This window comes from Arachis duranensis, chromosome 2 (assembly GCF_000817695.3).
Source record: "Arachis duranensis cultivar V14167 chromosome 2, aradu.V14167.gnm2.J7QH, whole genome shotgun sequence".
NCBI classification, from domain to species: Eukaryota; Viridiplantae; Streptophyta; class Magnoliopsida; order Fabales; family Fabaceae; genus Arachis; species Arachis duranensis.
This window is the reverse complement of record NC_029773.3, coordinates 85,921,656-85,941,658: the sequence shown is the minus strand read 5'-3', so window position 1 is coordinate 85,941,658 and position 20,003 is coordinate 85,921,656. Positions and strand designations below refer to the sequence as shown.

General features: G+C 34.2%; 2 protein-coding genes across 5 annotated transcripts in view; both read left to right on the top strand.

Annotated features, from left to right (window-relative positions):
* LOC107475490 (pectinesterase 2) overlaps positions 1-20,003 on the top strand; it is a 57,914-nt gene that overhangs the window by 943 nt on the left and 36,968 nt on the right. Inside the window, exons 2-3 of one of the 4 annotated variants that reach the window (XM_052256848.1) lie at positions 8,521-8,675; positions 8,999-9,821. In XM_052256848.1, coding sequence (XP_052112808.1) covers positions 8,521-8,675; positions 8,999-9,687 — 844 coding nt within the window. In that variant the 3' untranslated portion in view covers positions 9,688-9,821. Of the gene's footprint in view, positions 1-67; positions 805-7,807; positions 8,676-8,998; positions 9,826-20,003 lie in introns of those variants that run through there. The other 3 variants (XM_016095133.3, XM_052256849.1, XM_016095132.3) reach the window with 3 other exon arrangements.
* LOC127739551 (pectinesterase 2-like) lies at positions 10,878-12,764 on the top strand. The gene is made up of 2 exons (XM_016095131.1): positions 10,878-11,769; positions 12,076-12,764. The coding sequence occupies exons 1-2, from the start codon at positions 10,878-10,880 to the stop codon at positions 12,762-12,764; spliced, it is 1,581 nt and encodes a 526-aa protein (XP_015950617.1).

Sequence of the window (20,003 nt, the reverse complement as noted above, 5' to 3'; positions counted from 1 at the left end):
TTTCTTTCCTTTACTTTGAACAATACTAAACTTTGTGTGTTTTTTATTTTTGTTTTAATTTTGACAGCTGTAACTGGAGATGGATTTATTGGTCAAGGCATGACATTTAGGAACACAGCAGGTGCAGCAAATCATCAAGCTGTTGCATTGCGTTCTGGATCTGACTTATCAGTTTTCTATCAATGCAGTTTCGAAGGTTATCAAGACACATTATATGTTTATTCTGATAGACAATTCTACAAACAATGTGATATTTATGGCACCGTTGACTTTATCTTTGGTAATGCTGCTGTTGTGTTCCAAAACTGTAATCTATATGCAAGAAACCCTCCAAACAAAATTAACACCATCACTGCACAAGGAAGAACCGATCCAAACCAAAACACCGGCATTTCCATTCACAATTGTGTGGTTACAGCTGCATCCGATTTGAAAGCAGTGCAAAGCTCGGTTAAAACTTATCTTGGAAGGCCATGGCAACAATATTCAAGAACAGTTTTCATGAAGAGTTCTCTTGACAGCTTGATTGATCCAGCAGGTTGGTTGGAATGGAATGGTAACTTTGCATTAAACACATTGTATTATGGAGAGTACATGAACACAGGACTTGGATCTTCAACCGCAAACAGAGTTAAATGGGGAGGTTATCATGTCATAACCAATGCTGCTGAAGCTTCAAAATTCAGTGTTGCAAACTTCATTGCTGGCAACTCATGGCTACCATCCACCCGTGTTCCTTTCACTGCTGGTCTTTAAATATTTTTCTTTTTCTTATATATCTCTTCATTATTTGATTATTTTTTATTTTTTATTTTTTTGGTTAATACACATTGATTTCTAAATGTTGTACAAGCAAATACATTAGGAAATACTTTCATTTCATTGTAATTGTTTTCATTATTTGTTATAGATTTTGTTTTAGAATATACACACAAGTAATTCCTTGTGTAAAGTTGTATGAAGTTTCTATGGAGCTTTTGAGATTGAATCGTAATAATATTTTTCAATTAATTTATGCTTTTTAATTTGTTCACAATAAGTACATTGAACATTTTTGCTATTCGGATAATTATGTTATTTGTTATCAGAAAAAGATTCAAATTATTATAATTTTTAACGTGTTAAAATTTGATAAAGGTTTTAAGTTTAACTAATATGTATTTTGAAAACTACGTCTTATTTGTCAAAATTTTAATATTTTATTTTAATAAATATATAAAAATTTCGTAAAATATTTATACTTTTTTTTTTTACAAAATTTTTAATTAATAATATTAATATATGTCATTTTACGGCTAAATTAATAACATATGAAAATAACTTCTTTTAGTGGCCTACTTAATTAATAAGATTTTAGGAACTTTGTTGTACCTTTAAAGGGTAAAGTCAATACTCAATAGTCATATACTTTTTAAGGGAAACCACTTAGTTATCAATTGACAATTTGACATCGACCATATAATAATATATAATCTAGCACGTTCAAGCTTGAAAAATTAAGCATGTCATTTTTAACAAGAGGTCTAACTATATCACCAAATCAAAAGTTCCTTCATTATTATCTTTCCGTATGTTTTTATTATGTTACCATGCATAAATATAACATTAAACAACAGATATTGTAGCACTTTCACATCCTCATTTTATATCTTAAATCGTTATTTTTTTTTGGTTGAATTATGTACTTTTAAGGGAATTTTCTAACAAAATAAAGTATATCAAATGCAAGACGCCTTAAAAAAATTAATTATATTTGATATATATTACATGTTTTAAAATTTTAATTATTTTTTCTCTTTTAAAAAATAAATTAATTATTTGATATATATTACATATTCTGAAAATAAAGGAAGGATAAGAATAATTTTAGGAAGTAAAATAAATGAGTTTTAATATGAGAGAACTCAAAATGTTTAATAAGGAGTTTTTTGTAGAAGAATTTTATTCTTATTCGTTGAAGTTATAGTATAGAGATACTATATATACATCTCTAAAATTGTAATTAAAGTCAACAACAATAGCAATATCCTTATTCATATCATTTTATAGAGTTAGTTAGAAGAAATCTTTCATATTATTTTTTCTCTTTACAAAATATATAGCGAGTGCATTATTATGAGTAGTGTTCAATTTCATATTACTTTGTATCTATTAGGAGTCAAAATTTCTCTGTAGACTCAACAATTAGTATCAAGAGCCAACGTTATATTATTCATTATTTGCGTGGTAAAATTCAATTTTGAATATAATGACTTCTACTTGTGGTAATGTCAAAGTAGACAAATATGAAATCGAGAAGCTTAATGGAAAAAAATATTTTTTTTTATTGGAGGATGCATATGAAAAATCTGCTTATATCACAAAAATTACACAAGGTACTGGCAGGAAAAGAGAAAAAGCCGGAAGAAATGAAAGATGAGGATTGGAAAGAATTAGATCTTAAGATGCGAGCTACAATAATCTTATGCCTTGAGAGGGATGTTACTTTTTTTGTAAATGAAGAAGCAACTGTAGCAGGCGTTTAGGCAAAGTTAGAGAGTAACTCCATGGCGAAGATTCTAACTAATATAATTTGCTTTAAATCCAAATTGTATACTTGCAAGATAGAAGAAGATACCTCAATCCGAGAATATATCAATAAGTTTGATAGGATTATATCAAACTTAAAGGATATAGATGTGAAGGTTGATGATGAGGATCAGTCACTCATATTGTTACTTTCATTATCGAATTCCTATGAAAATCTGGTGCAAATATTAATGCTGGTGGGTGACATTCTAACCATGAATGAGACGAGAGCATCACTTTTAGTGGATGATCTACGTAAAATTGCTACAAGTGTAATGTCATCTCCAAATGAAAGAGAGTATAATGATCAAGTACAAGGATTGTTCGCGGCTAGAAAAAGGACTAATGAAAGAGAAAAGGTAATAAACGTGAAAAGTCTAGGCCAAAATCTAGACCTCATGCGAAGAGATCATGCTTTAAATGTCGGGAGCCTGGACATTTCAAAGCAACTTGTCCAAATAAGAAGATAACTTTTAAGAAATAGAATAATGACAACCCAAAAGAAAAACAAGAAGCAAGCTACGTCTCAAATGATGAGGAGGATTGTTACTCTGTGATAGAACAACCTTATGAAATCTTTGATAAGTGGATTCTTGATTCAGGAGCATCTCATCATATGTGTCCAAATAGGAATTGGTTTACTACCTATCAAAGCATAAATGGTGGCATAGTTTTAATGGGCTATGATCATGCTTGTAAAACTATGGGGTTGGATACTATAAGAATCAAGATGTACGATGGAAAAATAAGAACCTTAAAGGATGTGAGACATATTCCAGACTTGCGAAAAAATCTTATCTCCATAGGTTTGTTGGAGAAAAATGGTTGCAAAAAATGGGATACTAAAAGTTGTTTGTGGTTCTTTGGTAGTGATGAAGGGAGTTCATCATGGTAATCTTTATTCTCTTTTGGGGACAACAGTCACAGGTGAGTTAGCAGTTGAAATTCATGAAAGTAGAGATCAAAGAAATTGCACAAGAATATGGCACATACGGCTTGGATATATGTCAAAGAAAGGTCTATCATTGCTTGTGGACAAGGTTTGTTGAAGAAGATGAAGAAATCACAAATAAAATTTTGTGAGCATTGCATGTATGGAAAGACACACAGGGTAAAGTTTTCTACAAGCAAGCACAAAAGCAGAGGATTGTTAGACTACGTGCATATTGATGTTTGGGGTCCATCTAAAGTTACTTTCAAGGGTGATTCCAGGTATTTTGTTACTTTTGTTGATTATTATTCCAAGTATATTTGGGTTTACTTACTCAAGTATATAAGAATAAGGTATTCGACACTTTTAAGCAATGGAGAACAATGGTTGAAAATCGAACAGGTAGGAAGCTGAAAACTCTACGATCAGATAATGACACAGAGTATACGGATGGGACTTTCAAGGAGTTCTATGATCGAGAAGGCACTGTGAGACACTGGACAATTAGAGAAACACCACAATAGAAAGGAGTCGTTGAACGACTGAATCGTATGCTACTTGAAAAGGCACGGTGTATGCGGTTTAATTCTGGATTAGGAAGAGAGTGGTGGGCGGAGTCGATTGTTACAGCTTGCTACATAGTGAACCGATCCCCACATTCTTCTCTAGATGGAGATACACCTTATAAAGTGTGATCAGTGAAACATGCAGATTAGGAAAAATTCAGAGTTTTTGGATGCACAGCCTACTATCATGTCAAAGATAATAAGCTTGATGATAGAGCTAAAAAGGCAATCTTTTTTAAGTATCCAAGAGGGATTCAAAGGTATCATTTTTGGAGCGTAAATGATTCTAAGTTTGTAATTAGTAGGGATGTTACCTTTGATGAACGATCTATGGTAGCTTTGTCTAAAGATACGATGTCAGATGATGGTGATGTTGGAAAAATTTCAAATACTCAACTAGTGGAGATAGAGTCTAAATACCAACAAATAGATTCTAATAATGTTCAGGTGGAGCATCCTAATACTACTCGAGATAATGCAGAGGATGAACTTGATCATGAGGAGATTCAGCGGAAAAATACACATGCATTACAACAGCAGCAGCAGGATTCTTTGACATCCACTAGGCCAAAGAGGAATTATAAATTCGTTCAGAAGTTTGGGTTAGACAAGCCTCTGAGACATTATGGGCAGGTAAATTTAGTAGATTATGCACTCTCGGTGGAGGATGATGAGTCGGTCACCTTCAAACTTGCTATCAAAGACAAAGACAGAGAAAGTTAGTTGGTTGCCATGGAAGAAGAGATGCAATCTCTCCATAAGAACAAGACATGGGAGGTGGTCCCGTTGTCCGTGGGAAAGACTGAAATTGGTTGTAAATGGGTGCATAAAAGAAAAGAAGATCCTACTAAGTCGGATGGTATAAGATTCAAAGCTAGGTATTTGCACAAAAAGAAGGTGTTGATTACAATGAGATATTTTCTCCTGTGGTGAAGCACACTTCCATAATGGTGCTTTTGAGTAGGGTGATCTTGAGTTGGAACAACTAGATGTAAAGATAGCTTTTTGGCATAGTGACTTAGAGAAAAAAAATTTATATGTATCAGCCTGAGGGTTTTAAGGTTGAGGATAAAGAAAATCAGGTATGTCGCTTAAAGAAATCGCTATATGGATTGAAAGAATCTCCTCGACAGTAGTATAAGCGATTTGACTCATTTATGTTAAAACAAGGTTTTTCCATAAGTAATTATGATTCTTGTGTATACATTTATAAGCTTTCTAGAAGTGATTATGTCTATCTTCTATTGTATGTGGATGACATGCTTATTGCTTCTAAGAGTAAGGTGGAGATAGATAGGTTAAAAGTTCAACTTAGTAAAGAATTTGAAACAAAAGATCTAGGTGTTACACGAAAAATATTAGGCATGAAAATTAAAAGAGAGAGATCAAGTCGAAAATTATTCTTAAGCCAAAGAGGGTACATTGAGCTCATTATTGAAAGGTTCGAAATGAAAAATACTAAGCCAGTAGTAACACCGTTGGATTCATATTTTAAACTCTCTGGTAAATAATCTCCCACAACAGCAGAAGATAAGACTTACATAAAAAATGTACCTTATGCTAGTCCAGTCGGTAGCCTAATGTATGCTATGGTGTGTACACACCTAGATATTTCACAAGCAGTTAGTATTGTTAGCAGGTTCATGGCAAATCCGGGTAAGGCACACTGGAAAGTAGTCAAGTGGATATTAAAGTACTTAAAGGGTAGCATTGACATAGGTTTATGCTTTAGTAGAAAATTATGTCAAATCAGCGACTTTGTTGATTTTGATTTTGCTAAAGGTAATTTAGACAGAAGACGTTCTACGACCGGTTATATATATAAAATACAAGATGATCTTGTTAGTTAGCAATCGATGTTACAAGTTACAGTGATACTATCTACTACAAAGATTGAGTACATGGCAGTAGCAAAAGGGGTGAATGAAGTATTGTGGTTAAGGGGTCTTTTAGATGATTTGGAGTTTTAACAAGATTGCGTAAATCTGAGCTATGATAGTCAAAGTGCAATTCATTTGGCTAAAAAATCAGGTTCATCATGCTCGTACCAAGCATATTGATGTAAGATATCACTTCGTGTGTAATGTTATAGAGAAAGATAACATATAAAATTATTTTACATTGACAGTATATTAAAATTTATTTTTTTAATATATTCTTTTTTACAATTTTTTTTTAATTTAAAACGTGAATAATGTAGATATTTATTTAGTATTACGTTAGAATTGTTATTTGGAGAAATTATAACAACAAAAAAATATAAATTTTTTATCATAAAAGATTCTATATTTTTTATCATAAAAAATTCTAGCATTATATTATAAATTCATTTATACTACTAGGAAGAGTAATAATTGAGAATCCTAATTCATTCTCATAATTGTCTTCCTAATATTTAAAAATAAAAAATTTAAATATATATATTTTAAAAAATATCAAAATAATTAAAAATTAAAATTTTATTTATTTATGAGTTATGACTTTTAGTACATTTTTTCAAAAGAAACTCTTTTTTAATTTTATCTATGAAGTATAGACATTTTATTGAGGTGTCGTGTTTGTATATGGAACACATTTTAAATTCAACACTTATTAATATTTGTTAGACATATATGTTTGTTATGTCCAACTATATTTTAATAAAAAATAAAAAATTATTTTTTGGACTCATTTGAAAATCATGGGAAACAGTGAAAGCAAAAAGTGTGGGTGTTTCATCCGTTAAACGGCAGATGGCAATTTAATAGTCAAATATATCCCATTACAGAATTCAAACATGATTGGCCCTTAGCCCCGGCCCTCATCATTTTATTCTAGGGTACCAACTAAATAAGTAGTCCCAAATAGAAATGCAATGGATTTAGAACTCATAAAGTTCTTTGGCTTTCTTTAATTTATTTGAATTTAAAATTGAAGTATATATTCTCCTTCGCAGTTGTTGCCAGCAATTATTTTGGTCATAAACTAGCTTCAACCCTTTAATTATTTTGGAAAACATTATAAACAACTAAAAATTCATACAAATTTTAATGCAAGAATAATGTGACATACAATATCACTGTTATCTAGATGAATAAATAGATAATACCACTTCATATAAATATATAAGGTTGACTTTATATACGATTCAAACATTAACCAACCTTGTCTACCCTCAATGACGACAGATATGTTGAGTGTTAAGAGTGTTGAAGTGTTTTGCTTATAGTAATTGTGCTTCTTGATAGAAATTGGATCGAAAAAATTTACATAATGCCGTCAATTAAATCATCATCTTTCTAAGGAGATTGCAAGCATTATTGTTTTAAGATGTCCAATGATGTCTATTGGTTGACCAAAAAGTCAAAGAAAATGAAAGCTAAGCCTCCGTGAGCATGCCCTATTAATTGACGCGTTTTATAATGTCCCAAATGTGACGATGCACTATGAGACGGTCAAAGTCATGCAGGAGAGGAATGTAGTAGGAACAAATCAAAACGTGCCAACTAAATTTTAAATTAATTAAAGAAACGAAAATGTGTGCTTGGAAAAGTAGAAAGTGGGTGCCTCACATGAACATGCATGAAGTGATTCAATTAAATAGCGCTAACAACCACTTCTTCCATATCCTCTATATATAGCTACCAAAATTACGACAACAACTCCATCAACAAATTCCAAAGCAATTCAAAACTTATTGCATTACTTAAAAAGCCTTAAGCCATTCTTCTCAAATCATCATCACATCCTTATTATAATTATTATGGAAGCTATTCGCTTAGTCATAACACTTGTATCATTATCCTTTCTTCTTCAAACCTTTGTTAATGGATATTCTTCAAATGATATTAAACACTGGTGTAGCCAAACACCAAATCCTCAACCATGTGAGTATTTCTTGAGCAATAACCCTAATCACCAAAACAAACCCATCAACCATAAATCTGATTTTCTCAAGCTTTCATTGCAACTTGCTCAAGAGAGAGCACTCATAGGACATGCAAACACTGTTTCACTTGGATCAAAGTGCCGCAACCAACTTGAAAGAGTTGCATGGAATGATTGTGTAGAGCTCTATGAACAAACCATTCAAAAGCTCAACAAAACCCTAGACCCTAACACCAAATGCTCCCAAGTTGATGCTCAAACATGGCTTAGCACTGCTCTCACAAACCTTGAGACATGCAAAGCTGGCTTCTATGAACTTGGTGTTCAAGACTATGTCCTTCCTCTAATGTCCAACAATGTTACTAAGTTGCTAAGCAACACTTTGGCTCTTAACAACAATGGTGAATCTCATCAAGAGCCAAGTTACAAAAATGGATTCCCAACATGGGTCAAGCCAGCTGATAGAAAGTTGTTGCAAGCATCTTCTCCGGCATCTCAAGCCAATGTAGTGGTGGCCAAAGATGGATCCGGAAAATACACAACAGTTATGGCAGCCATAAATGCAGCACCAAAGAGTAGCAGTGGAAGGTATGTGATATATGTGAAGGGCGGGATATACAACGAGCAAGTAGAGATAAAGACAAATAATATAATGTTGGTGGGAGATGGTATTGGAAAAACCATAATCACCGGCAGCCAAAGTGTGGGAGGAGGCACCACAACCTTCCGTTCTGCCACTGTTGGTAAGTAGTAGAAATATTTTGCAATAATTTAGGTTTTTGTTATATATATATAACCATTTAGACGGAGATTAGTATGTAATTCTTTTTGCATGAAGTTAATATTTTAAAATTATTAAATAATTTAATAGATTTGACTAAATTATTATCTAACGATTCTCAACTCAACTGTCAATTGTACGAGAGTTTTTATCAATGTGTCATTCTTTTATTAGTTTAAATTTTTTAGAGAGATCATTTTATGATATTTTTTCATTAGCTGAAAAATAAATAATTTTTTTATGATAAATACTTAATCATGTGAATTTTTTTAATAATTATTGCAGCTGTTACTGGAGATGGATTTATTGCTCAGGGCATGACATTTAGGAACACAGCAGGTGCAGCAAATCATCAAGCTGTTGCATTACGTTCTGGATCAGACTTATCAGTTTTCTATCAATGCAGTTTCGAAGGTTATCAAGACACATTATATGCTTACTCTGACAGACAATTCTATAGAGAATGTGACATTTATGGCACTGTTGACTTTATCTTTGGTAACGCTGCTGTTGTGTTCCAAAACTGTAACATATATGCAAGAAACCCTCCAAACAAAATCAACACCATCACTGCACATGGCAGAACTGATCCAAACCAAAACATTGGTATTTCCATTCTCAATTGTGTGGTTACAGCTGCATCAGATTTGAAAGCAGTTCAAAGCTCTGTGAAGACATATCTTGGAAGGCCTTGGAAGGAATACTCAAGAACTGTGTTCATGAAGAGTTCTCTTGACAGCTTGATTGATCCAGCAGGTTGGTTGGAATGGAATGGTAACTTTGCATTAAACACATTGTATTATGGAGAGTACATGAACACAGGACTTGGATCTTCAACCGCAAACAGAGTTAAATGGGGAGGTTATCATGTCATAACCAATGCTGCTGAAGCTTCAAAATTCAGTGTTGCAAACTTCATTGCTGGCAACTCATGGCTACCATCCACCCGTGTTCCTTTCACTGCTGGTCTTTAAATATTTTTCTATTTCTTATATATCTCTTCATTATTTGATTATTTTTTATTTTTTATTTTTTTGGTTAATACACATTGATTTCTAAATGTTGTACAAGCAAATACATTAGGAAATACTTTCATTTCATTGTGATTGTTTTCATTATTTGTTATAGATTTTGCTTAGAGCATACACACAAGTAATTCCTTGTGTAAAATTGTATGAACTTTCTATGGAGCTTTTGAGATTGAATCGTAATAATATTTTTCAATTAATTTACAGTTGGTTTTCTTTCCCCTTTTTTAAGATCATTTTAAAGTTTAATTTTAATTTGTACTTTAGGAAATATAATACATTTCATTATTGTAGTTGATTTTATTCTTCATTAGTTTGAATAGATGAGACAATAATATACACATGTTCAGAATCTATATGTTTAATGTTTATATACTAAGTTAGAGCACAATCACTCCTGGCCTATCAAGAAAAAGTTCTTAGTCACTACTTATTTCAATAAAAATCTACATATGCCATCATTTGATGTAAAATGATCGATCATAAGTGACTTGATCATCAAAGTGTTGTTATTCAAACAATCATTATCAGCGTCATCTCAGGCACATACCAAGAAAATAATAATAATAATTAAAAATACAAAAGTAAAATTTATCCAAACAGGACTTTGGCATCCCAGTAATCAATCCCTAAAAGAAATATTATTCAAGTGAGAAAAAGAGAGATTACCTTAGTTGACATTAAAAGATCTAACATAATTCATATGCTTTATCTGTAAAAGTATTTTTGACTTATTTAACTTATAAAAGAATTTTTTTTTGAAAAATATTTTTTGGGATCAACAAAAATATTTTTAACTCATAATTTATAAAAGATCATAGTAATAATATTAACTTATTTTTATACCAAATGTAATATGATATGATTTGACTTGATATAATTTAATTTAATTTGAATGATTATATTTCTGAAAATAAAGTTATGTAAATTGCATGCTTCATTGTTCGATCCAACTCCCACAAACCAATGTCTCTTATGGTGATCCTTGCTAGCTCTATAAAAAAAGAAGCTAAGTTTAGGACATAAAACACAACATTCAAAAAAACAAGATCTAAACACATCATCCTAAAATACTCATTAGATTTCCATCAACCGGCATTGTGATTTCTTAGAGAACAATGAGAAAATTAAGTACAATGGCAGCAATGGGTTTATTATTCTCCAATTTTCTCATTGTTCTCTTCTTTCTAACAACATTTGCTTATGGTTATTCTTCAAATGATGTTAAACATTGGTGTAGCCAAACCCCAAACCCTCAACCATGTGAGTATTTCTTGAGCAATAACCCTAATCACTTTCACAAACCCATTAAGCACAAAGGAGATTTTCTCAAGCTTTTATTGCAACTTGCTCAAGAGAGAGCACTCATAGGCCATGCAAACACTGTTTCACTTGGATCAACTCTTTCACTTCACTCAAAGTGCCACAACCAACTTGAAAGAGTTGCATGGAATGATTGTGTTAAGCTCTATCAACTGACCATTCATAAGCTCAACAAAATCCTAGATCCTAACACCAAGTGCTCCAAAGTTGATGCTCAAACATGGCTTAGCACTGCACTCACAAACCTTGAGACATGCAAAGCTGGCTTCTATGAACTTGGTGTTCAAGACTCTCTTCTTCCTCTAATGTCCCACAATAATCTTACTAAGTTGCTAAGCAACCTTTTGGCTCTTAATAACAAGGGTGAATCCCATCAAGAGCCAAGTTACAAAGATGGATTCCCAACATGGGTCAAGCCTGGTGATAAAAAATTGCTACAAGCATCTTCTCCAGCATCTCAAGCCAATGTGGTGGTGGCCAAAGACGGATCTGGAAAATACACAACAGTTATGGCAGCCATAAACGGAGCACCAAATTATAACAGTAGAAGGTATGTGATATATGTGAAGGCCGGGGTTTACAACGAACAAGTTGAAATAGAGGCAAATAATATAATGTTGATCGGAGATGGTATCGGAAAAACCATAATCACCGGCAGCCAAAGTGTTGGTGGAGGCAGCACAACCTTTAATTCATCCACTGTTGGTAAGTAAAAGCATCTTTGTGACTAGCTGTTAAAAACTATTAGAGGATAATTTAGTAAAAGGTATCAAATCGTTAATTCTCATCTATTATTTTCTCATCTATTATTTTCACGTGATAATAACTTTATAATAAGATAAAAATTCAGGTGAAGTCGACTTCACGTAAAATTGATATCTGAGAATCGTTAGATGAAAATTTAGTCAAATCAGTTAAATCATCTAATAGTTTTTAGATATCAACTTCGTATTAAATCGACTGCACTAAGTTTTCACTTTATAATAAATATTTTTCATTCAACTTTTATAGGTATTACGGGAGAAGGATGTATTGCTCAAGGAATCACATTTAGAAACACTGCAGGTGCAGCAAATCAGCAAGCTGTTGCATTGCGTTCTGGATCTGACTTATCAGTTTTTTATCGATGCAGTTTTGAAGGTTATCAAGACACATTATTAACTTTATCTGACAGACAATTCTATAGAGAATGTGACATTTATGGAACTGTTGACTTTATTTTTGGTAATGCTATTGTGGTGTTTCAAAATTGCAACATATTTGTAAGAAAGTATCCAGAAACAACGAACACAATCACTGCACAAGGAAGAATTGATGCAAAACAAAACACTGGATTTTCCTTTATCAATTGTGTGGTTACAGTTGCACCAGATTTGAAAGCAGTTCAAAGCTCTATGAAGGCATATCTTGGAAGGCCATGGCAAAAATATTCAAGAACAGTTTTCATGAAGAGTTATTTTGATAGCTTGATTGTTCCAGCAGGTTGGTTGGAATGGAATGGTGACTTTGCATTAAGTACTTTGTATTATGGAGAATACATGAACACAGGTCCTGGATCTTCAACCACAAACAGAGTTAAATGGGGTGGTTATCATGTCATAACCAATGCTGCTGAAGCTTCAAACTTCACCGTTTCAAACTTCATTGCTGGCAACTCATGGCTACCATCCACCGGTGTGCCTTTCACCGCTGGTCTCTAGATATTTTTTCATCATTTATATCTCTTGATTTGTTTGTTTTTTCTTTCTTTTTTATCTTTGGTTTAAGATCATTTTAAAGTTTTACTTTGTACAAGCAAATACTTTCGGAAACACAATTCATTTCATTATTGGATTGATTTTATTCTTCATTAGTTTGTATTGATGAGCACAATCATGGTAGCTGGCTCAACTACTTAACAGAATCATCACTTCTATCCAAGTTTCTGAAAATCGGACTGGACCGGTCGATTTGACCGATTTACCTGTGAACTGACAATACAAGCAGTCTGGTCCTCCTTCAAAAACTGATTATGAAAAAACCATTAAAAAACTGGTGAACCGGCTAAAAAAATCGGCCGGTTGGGCCGGACTGGTGACCGGCCGATTCCTCAAAATGACGTCCGATTACCCGACCCGACCCAGTCGTGAAAACCTCCCCTTCTTCCCCCGACCCCCATTCATTCATCTAAGACTCACAGTGAACCCTAGCACTCTGAAGTCCGAAGCATTCCCAACCCAGTAGCCCTCCATTCGTCGTCGCTGCGGTTCTCAAGTCGTCAGCGCCACCGCCGTCGCCTGGTCCTCAGCACCAGTAGCCCTCCATCATCGCCTGGTTCCCAGTCCAGTAGCCCTCTATCGTCTTTGCTGGCCTCTCGAACCCAGGTGAGTGACTCGTCGTCTTCATCTTCTCTGAACTTCCTCTTCAATTTTTGTTCCATAATATTAATTCTTCAATTCATCTTGGGTCTTGGGTCTGCGTTCTTTGTTCTTCGCCTCTTCGATCCTCTTCGGTCTTCAATGTTCTTCACCCTAGGAGTTTTTTTTCCTCAGTTGATAGTTTGATACAGAAACATGAAGACGTTCTTAGTTTACCCGTTACGCAATTTTTGTTCAATTTATTGCTGTTTTAGTATTTTGTACTTTTGCTGCTTTGTAATTGTTAATTTGTTACTCTGTTTTAATTTGTTACTTTGTAATTATTAATTTGTTCCTCTGTTTTGTTATGCTGAAAAGTGGAAACTTACTCTGTTTTACAATATTATTGAATGGCTAAATGCTGTATGGTGAATCTTGCCCAATTTTTGTGTTATAGGTTCAAGTTAGCTTCCAGAACTTGTGGGCTCAAGCTATTGAGCATATGAGTATGGTAAGAAAACCCTAACTATAGTTCAATCTTGTTTTGGTAATAGAAAACTGAATTGGAACATGTATATATGTATTAGGTGTAGGTTAAGTGAGTGTTTATACATTAAAATTGAATTGGGATTACTTGGAGGTTTGTTGGTGACAAAGGGTTGTTTTGGGGCTATTTGATTGAGCTTGGAGGGGCTGTAATTGTGCGTTGTGAGGCTGCCTTGGTGAATTAAGTGATCGGCCAAGGTATGATTTAAGTTTCGCACGTTTAATATTTATGGTGTTACGAAAACGTAGGTTAGAAGAACCATAGGATAAGTTGAATTTGTTAATGGTATTTAATGAGTAGCTTTGTGTTTTTTTGGTGTAAATGTTGATGAACATAAATTGGGATGATGAGGTTATTAATTTCATGTTGTTGGACTTGCTTATAATGAGTTGTGTTGATATTGATATTGATGAATTATGATTGGTAATTGTTAATAAATAGTTATTATGTTAAGTTGATGGATTAATGTGTATGAAGGGTTGATTTTATTAATGGCATTTAAATTGGTATATGTTGATGGGAGGTTGATAAATATATGATGAAAGTTGGTATAGGTGAAATTTTGATATGAACAATGAAGGGTTGTTGATGTATGAGGTAAGAGTGAGTAATCATTGATGATCAAGGTTGGTTAAGTTGATTAAAGTTTATATTGGCAATGGTTGTTGATAAATTGAGTGGATATGGCATTACAATGTAGGTTTAAATGGTAAGAAACTTAAGTTGGTGAAAATGAGGTTTTGTTGAAAGTGGTTAAAATCAAATTTTGATGAACTTTGGACGTCCATAATATTCTCCTCAAATTTTGGATTGAATTGTGGTTTGTTTTAAGTAAAAGATGGTTTTAAGGGCTTTTAATTGATATTAATTTTGTGAAAAATGGAATTTCGTAGAGAAAGTTATAGACGTTACAAGTTATGTGTATAAAGCTGTGTTGCAGGGTGACAAAGTTGGCTGCAGAATGCTTCTGGGCATTCTGCCCATTTTTTTAAAGACGCACTATCTACGTGTACGTGTGGCGTGAAATTTTGGCGACGTATGCACGAGAGGCATGCATACGCGTGTGTGCATATTCACGCGTATGCATGACTCACGCGTACGCGTGACTTGATGTACGCTCCATGCGTGCGCGTGGCCTACGCGTACGCGTGGATGCTACCTGCTGCAAAATCAGGTTTGATTGTTTTTAAACCAATTTTTCACTTCTAAACCTCCATTTTCTTCCTTTTAGACTTAAGGTATAGTGTTAAGTCTAGTAGATAAATGTAATAAAATTGGATAATGAAAGGAATAAATATCGCACCTGAGCACTCTTTCTTGAAAGTGCGACCCCAGGAGATGGCGGAAGGTGAGGATCCTTTTTCTGTTTCTCCTGGTATTGTAAAATCGCCCTCATCAAGATGGTGGGAGGTTAGGATTCCCTTCTTTGTTCCTCCTGGGCATATGAGAACGTACCTCCTGGATAAACGCAAGAGTTGTGGTTTCACCCCACTTGCTCCAGGTTGGTTAGAATAGAGGCTCCCCGGGTAGACGCAAGAATTGTGGTTTCGCCCCACTTGCTCCGGTATATGATGAGTTATGTATTAAGGTGCAATGACATGATGAGTAAGTAATGATTAATTATGAAATGTTAATGATGGTATCTGAGATATGAGTTTTCCTGGTGTAAGAACCGTGGCTTGCCACCACGTGTTCTAGGTTGAATCTCGACACTCTGTTGATCCTACGTCGTAAGGGTGACCGGACACGTATAAATTCCTGGGTATGGATATATAGCCCCCACTGAGAGATTATATGATGATTGAATGTGAACTCTATGCATAGACTCTTGGGGATGCGCGACGGGGGACAGTCTAAGGTTTTCGAACTTGTCGGGTTGGCTGAATAACCGACAGATGGGCCCCATCAGCCATAGGATAGGCATGCATCATATGAATTTGTTTGTATTGATTGCTATGTATTTTCTGGGTATGCCTAATTGATATATATCACCTGCTATCTGTTATACCTGCTATTTGTACTATCTGCTCATTACTTGTGCGTGAACTTGTTTGGTTGCTTGTTTCTATTGCATTATGAGTGATGGAGGGATGGAGGAAATGGAGGAAATGGAGAAATGGTTTGGTGTTAGGTTAGGATTGAACTTGAGCTAGTTAGGTAAACTTAAAATACCTACCCTTGTTTATGGCTTTTGTTTAGTACTTAAGTTGGATAACTGAATAACGGAGTTCTAGGATTGTCTATGGTATTCTCAGGACCGTATTTATTATACGCGTGACACTTTTACCATGTTGAGAACCTCCAGTTCTCAGTCCATATTGTATTGTTATCTTTCAGATGCAGGTCGAGAGGCTCCTCGCTAGGCGTCTGGATCCTGGGAAGCAAAGTAGTCATTGGGCGTATTTTGGTTTTCTGTTTGTATATATGTATGTATGTATTTAGCTTACTCTCCAAGTAACTTATGTTCAGTATGTTGATTCTTGAACACAGCTACTTTATGAGTCTTGGTCGTGGCCCTAAGCATTTTATTTTCCAGTATTACCACTGTAAGACTCAGAATTTTCGAAAAAAATCTTATTATGAGCTAAATTCAAATTATATATTCAATAAAGATTTTAAATTCAGAAATTATTTTATTAAAGCTAACTAAATCAAGTTTTGATATTTAAATTAGAAATTTTATCTAATTTTACAATTATTGGGTAATTTTCATATTTAAATTATAAAGTTTAGAAATCGTAAAATAATAAGAATTTATATGATTTGATTTAAATAATTGTGATTTAGAAATTAATACTTTAATTTTTATGAATAAAAAAAATTAATTATATTATCTATAGTTATCGAATTAGAATTATTTATTTGAGAATAATTTGTAAATTGATAATTAAATAGTATTTTTAATAAATATTAGTATTGGATTAAAACAGGTTTTCAATTATCCTATTACTCTTAATTTTATAAAATTATTATATTACTCATATGAATTTTATCCTAACACTAAATTCCCAAATAAAACTCTAATTTTAATCAAATTAAACTATAACTCCCCTAATTTAACCTAACCACCGTTACTCATCTAACCTAACCACTGCCACTCCCTAACTCAAGCTCAGCTCCATCCCTTAAGAAAAAGAAAGAAAGAAAGAAACGAAGGAAAGAAAAAGGAAAATGGGGAAGGGGAAAATCAGAGAGGAAGGAAGAGAGTGTTGGAGAGGAGCCACCGCTGCACTACTGTCGCGCTGCTCAGAACCGTGTCCCGCTCGCTGCCGCGCCGCGCTCAGTTCCGTCGCAGCCATGTCGTCGCCACGCACAAAAGGAGGAGAAGGGAAGCGACGGGGAGAAGAGGAAGGGATGACGCTGTGATTGGGCTCGCGGCCGTTGCATCGTAGGAGCTTCCAGTCCCGTTGCCGCCGTTCGCGCTGTCACCCCCAGCTCGCGCCGTCGCCGCTTGCGAAGAGGGAAAAAGAGACAGAGAGTTCGGGAGCAGAGGAGAGAGAGAGGAGACCCGTGTTCAGCCACCGCTGCGCCTCTGCCGCCGAAAAACTCCGCTGCTGCCACTGAGATTCACCATCGGTAAGGGTTTTGAGTTTGGTTTACCTTCGTTTGAGATTCCAAAAATCTTATTGTCTCTGCGTGTTGGTTTTAGTCACCGTCGAAGAAGCTTCAGCCACCGTCGTCGATTGTCACTGGGGAATGACCGTCGTGCCTCTGGTTGCCGGAATCACGGACTGGAGAGAAGGGGGCTGCCTCTCCTATTGCTGCTACTTAGTTCTTTCATCGTAAGCGGTCTCTATTTCCAGTTCCATTGAATTCATTTTTTTTCCGATTCCATTGAGTTTGAATTCTCTATTTCGCTGTAACCATGGTCGCTATTGCTGGAATTATGAACGCCTCCCTCGGTGCTAATTAGATTAACCACCATAGCTATTCTGCATCACCTTCACTTTTCATTATTTTTGTGAGGTCCCGTTCTTGCCGTTGAGGGCCGTTGGGTTTACAACAACTCTAACTTTTATTTCCCTCTTGATTCGGTGAGTTTTTCTTGTTTTGGAACTTTCGCTATTAGCAATTCGTTATAGTTTATTGAGGATTTTGCAATGTTATTTGCTATTTGATTGAGTTTCGGTTATTTTTTATTGCGTTTAGAGTAACTATGGTTGCTGCAAAAGTGGTTTGGAACTACGGTTGTGGTTGCCGCTGTGATGAGCCGGGGAAAAAAGGGATTTAACACGTTTAATTATGCGGATTGCGAATAATTGAGGTAGGGATTTTTCTTAAAATCTAATTTACATCACAGAGTTGTGATAAATAGATATTGATGCGAAAAGATATAATTCTGTGATTATATTTGTCTTGTGGATATGATGGTTTGTTAAACTGAATAATTGATTGTTTGGTTGCGTGAATGGTGTATGGTTGTTGTTAAGAAATCGGTTTGAAATGTTATTTACTTGATTATTATGAAAAGTGAATTTTCTCGGTTTTAGAATTTACTTGGTAATATAAATGAATCGATTTTGGGAATATATTGAGATATGAAAATAATTTGATTTTGGGTGCGGTTTGACTTTGAGTTGGTCTAATTTTATAGATGATTTAGTATTTGAGCTGGTTTGATTTTAAAAAGAGTTTTATTGTGGAAATTGGTTTGATTTGAAAACAATTTGATATTGGAACTGGTTCAACTCTAAAAATGTTTGAGATTTGGAAATAGTTGAGAAAAGGTTTGAGGAATATTTGGATGGCACCCGAAAAAGGGTGGCAATATCCGAGTTTTAGAGGAGATGCTACCGAAATTTTATAAAAAAATGGAAGTTTTATTTGAAGTAATTAATTAAAAAGATTTGTTTCTAAACATTATATGTTTTAAGATTTACTTATTTATCAAAGAAATAATTATATTTTGAATTGGGATTGTTAGTGAACAGAATGAAAAGAAAGATGATGAGGATTTTCTTTGAAATATGGTTTTTGAATGAATTTGAAAATGAGATCTGGATTGATAAATGATGATGATGAAGAGAATGATGAGAATGTTGAGATATGGATTGAGAATGATATGATCTTTGAATTATTCATTTGGCTTATGAATTTGAAATATTTGAGATACGAGGTTCCCTGGATTAAGTGTCGTGGCTTGCCACCACGTGTATCAGGTTGAAAACTCGATACTCTGTTGACCCTACAACGTAAGTGTGACCGGGCACTATATAAATTCCCGGAAATGTTACCCCCATTGAGCAATATTTGATTATTTGAGAAAAAGCTATGTATAGACTCTTGGGGATGCACGTCGGGGGACAGTCTAAGGACAATTCAGACTTGTCGAGTTGGCTGGATAACCGACAGATGAGCCTCATCAGCCATAGGACAGGCATGCATCATATGCATCTGTATGCTTTGCTTGGGTTTGAATTTGTTTTGGTTTGCCTAATTGCTAAACTGTTCTTAACTGCTACTTGAACTATTTGCTGTAATTGCTACCTGCTTGTGCTTTTCTTGTCTGTCTTGCCTGTGTTTGTTCTGGCGTGCTACATTTGAGAATGAAGTTTGGTGCTGAATTAATGATTATGTTGTTTGATTGTGTGGTTAGCTTCTGATTGAGATTTTCTTATAAGAAAGGAAAGGTTTCGGATTTCTGAAAAATTAAACATTGTTTCTTTGAAAAGGTTTTGAACGATTTCCTATTGGTTTTTAAAAGATTCATAAGGCATTGATAATCACTGAACTTGAAAACAATTTTCTTATTAAATATCTTCTTATGAAAACTTTGAAACTCTGTGGTGAGACCGTGTGGTTAGGTTCTCACCCCCTACAACTTTACCTTTTCAGGAACCGGATGAAGAAGAGTTATACTGTGTTTGATTTATAAGTTGTTGTATTAATTATTATATTATTTTCTTCTCTCGTCTTTGTTATTACAAGTTTGTAAGAGGGATAGGAATTGTATGTTTTATATATATGCTATATTATGAGTTATTATGTAAGGAGTCTTGTATATGAATCTATGCCTGTTTGTATTTTTCTTAAGATAAAGTATTAATTCCGGTTTT

Bases quoted from the DNA above. Each gene is read 5' to 3' on its own strand.
- LOC127739551 (XM_016095131.1), top strand. From the start codon at position 10,878: ATGGCAGCAATGGGTTTATTATTCTCCAATTTTCTCATTGTTCTCTTC. The intron at 11,770-12,075 runs GTAAGTAAAAGC...CAACTTTTATAG, and splicing joins CTTTAATTCATCCACTGTTG to GTATTACGGGAGAAGGATGT.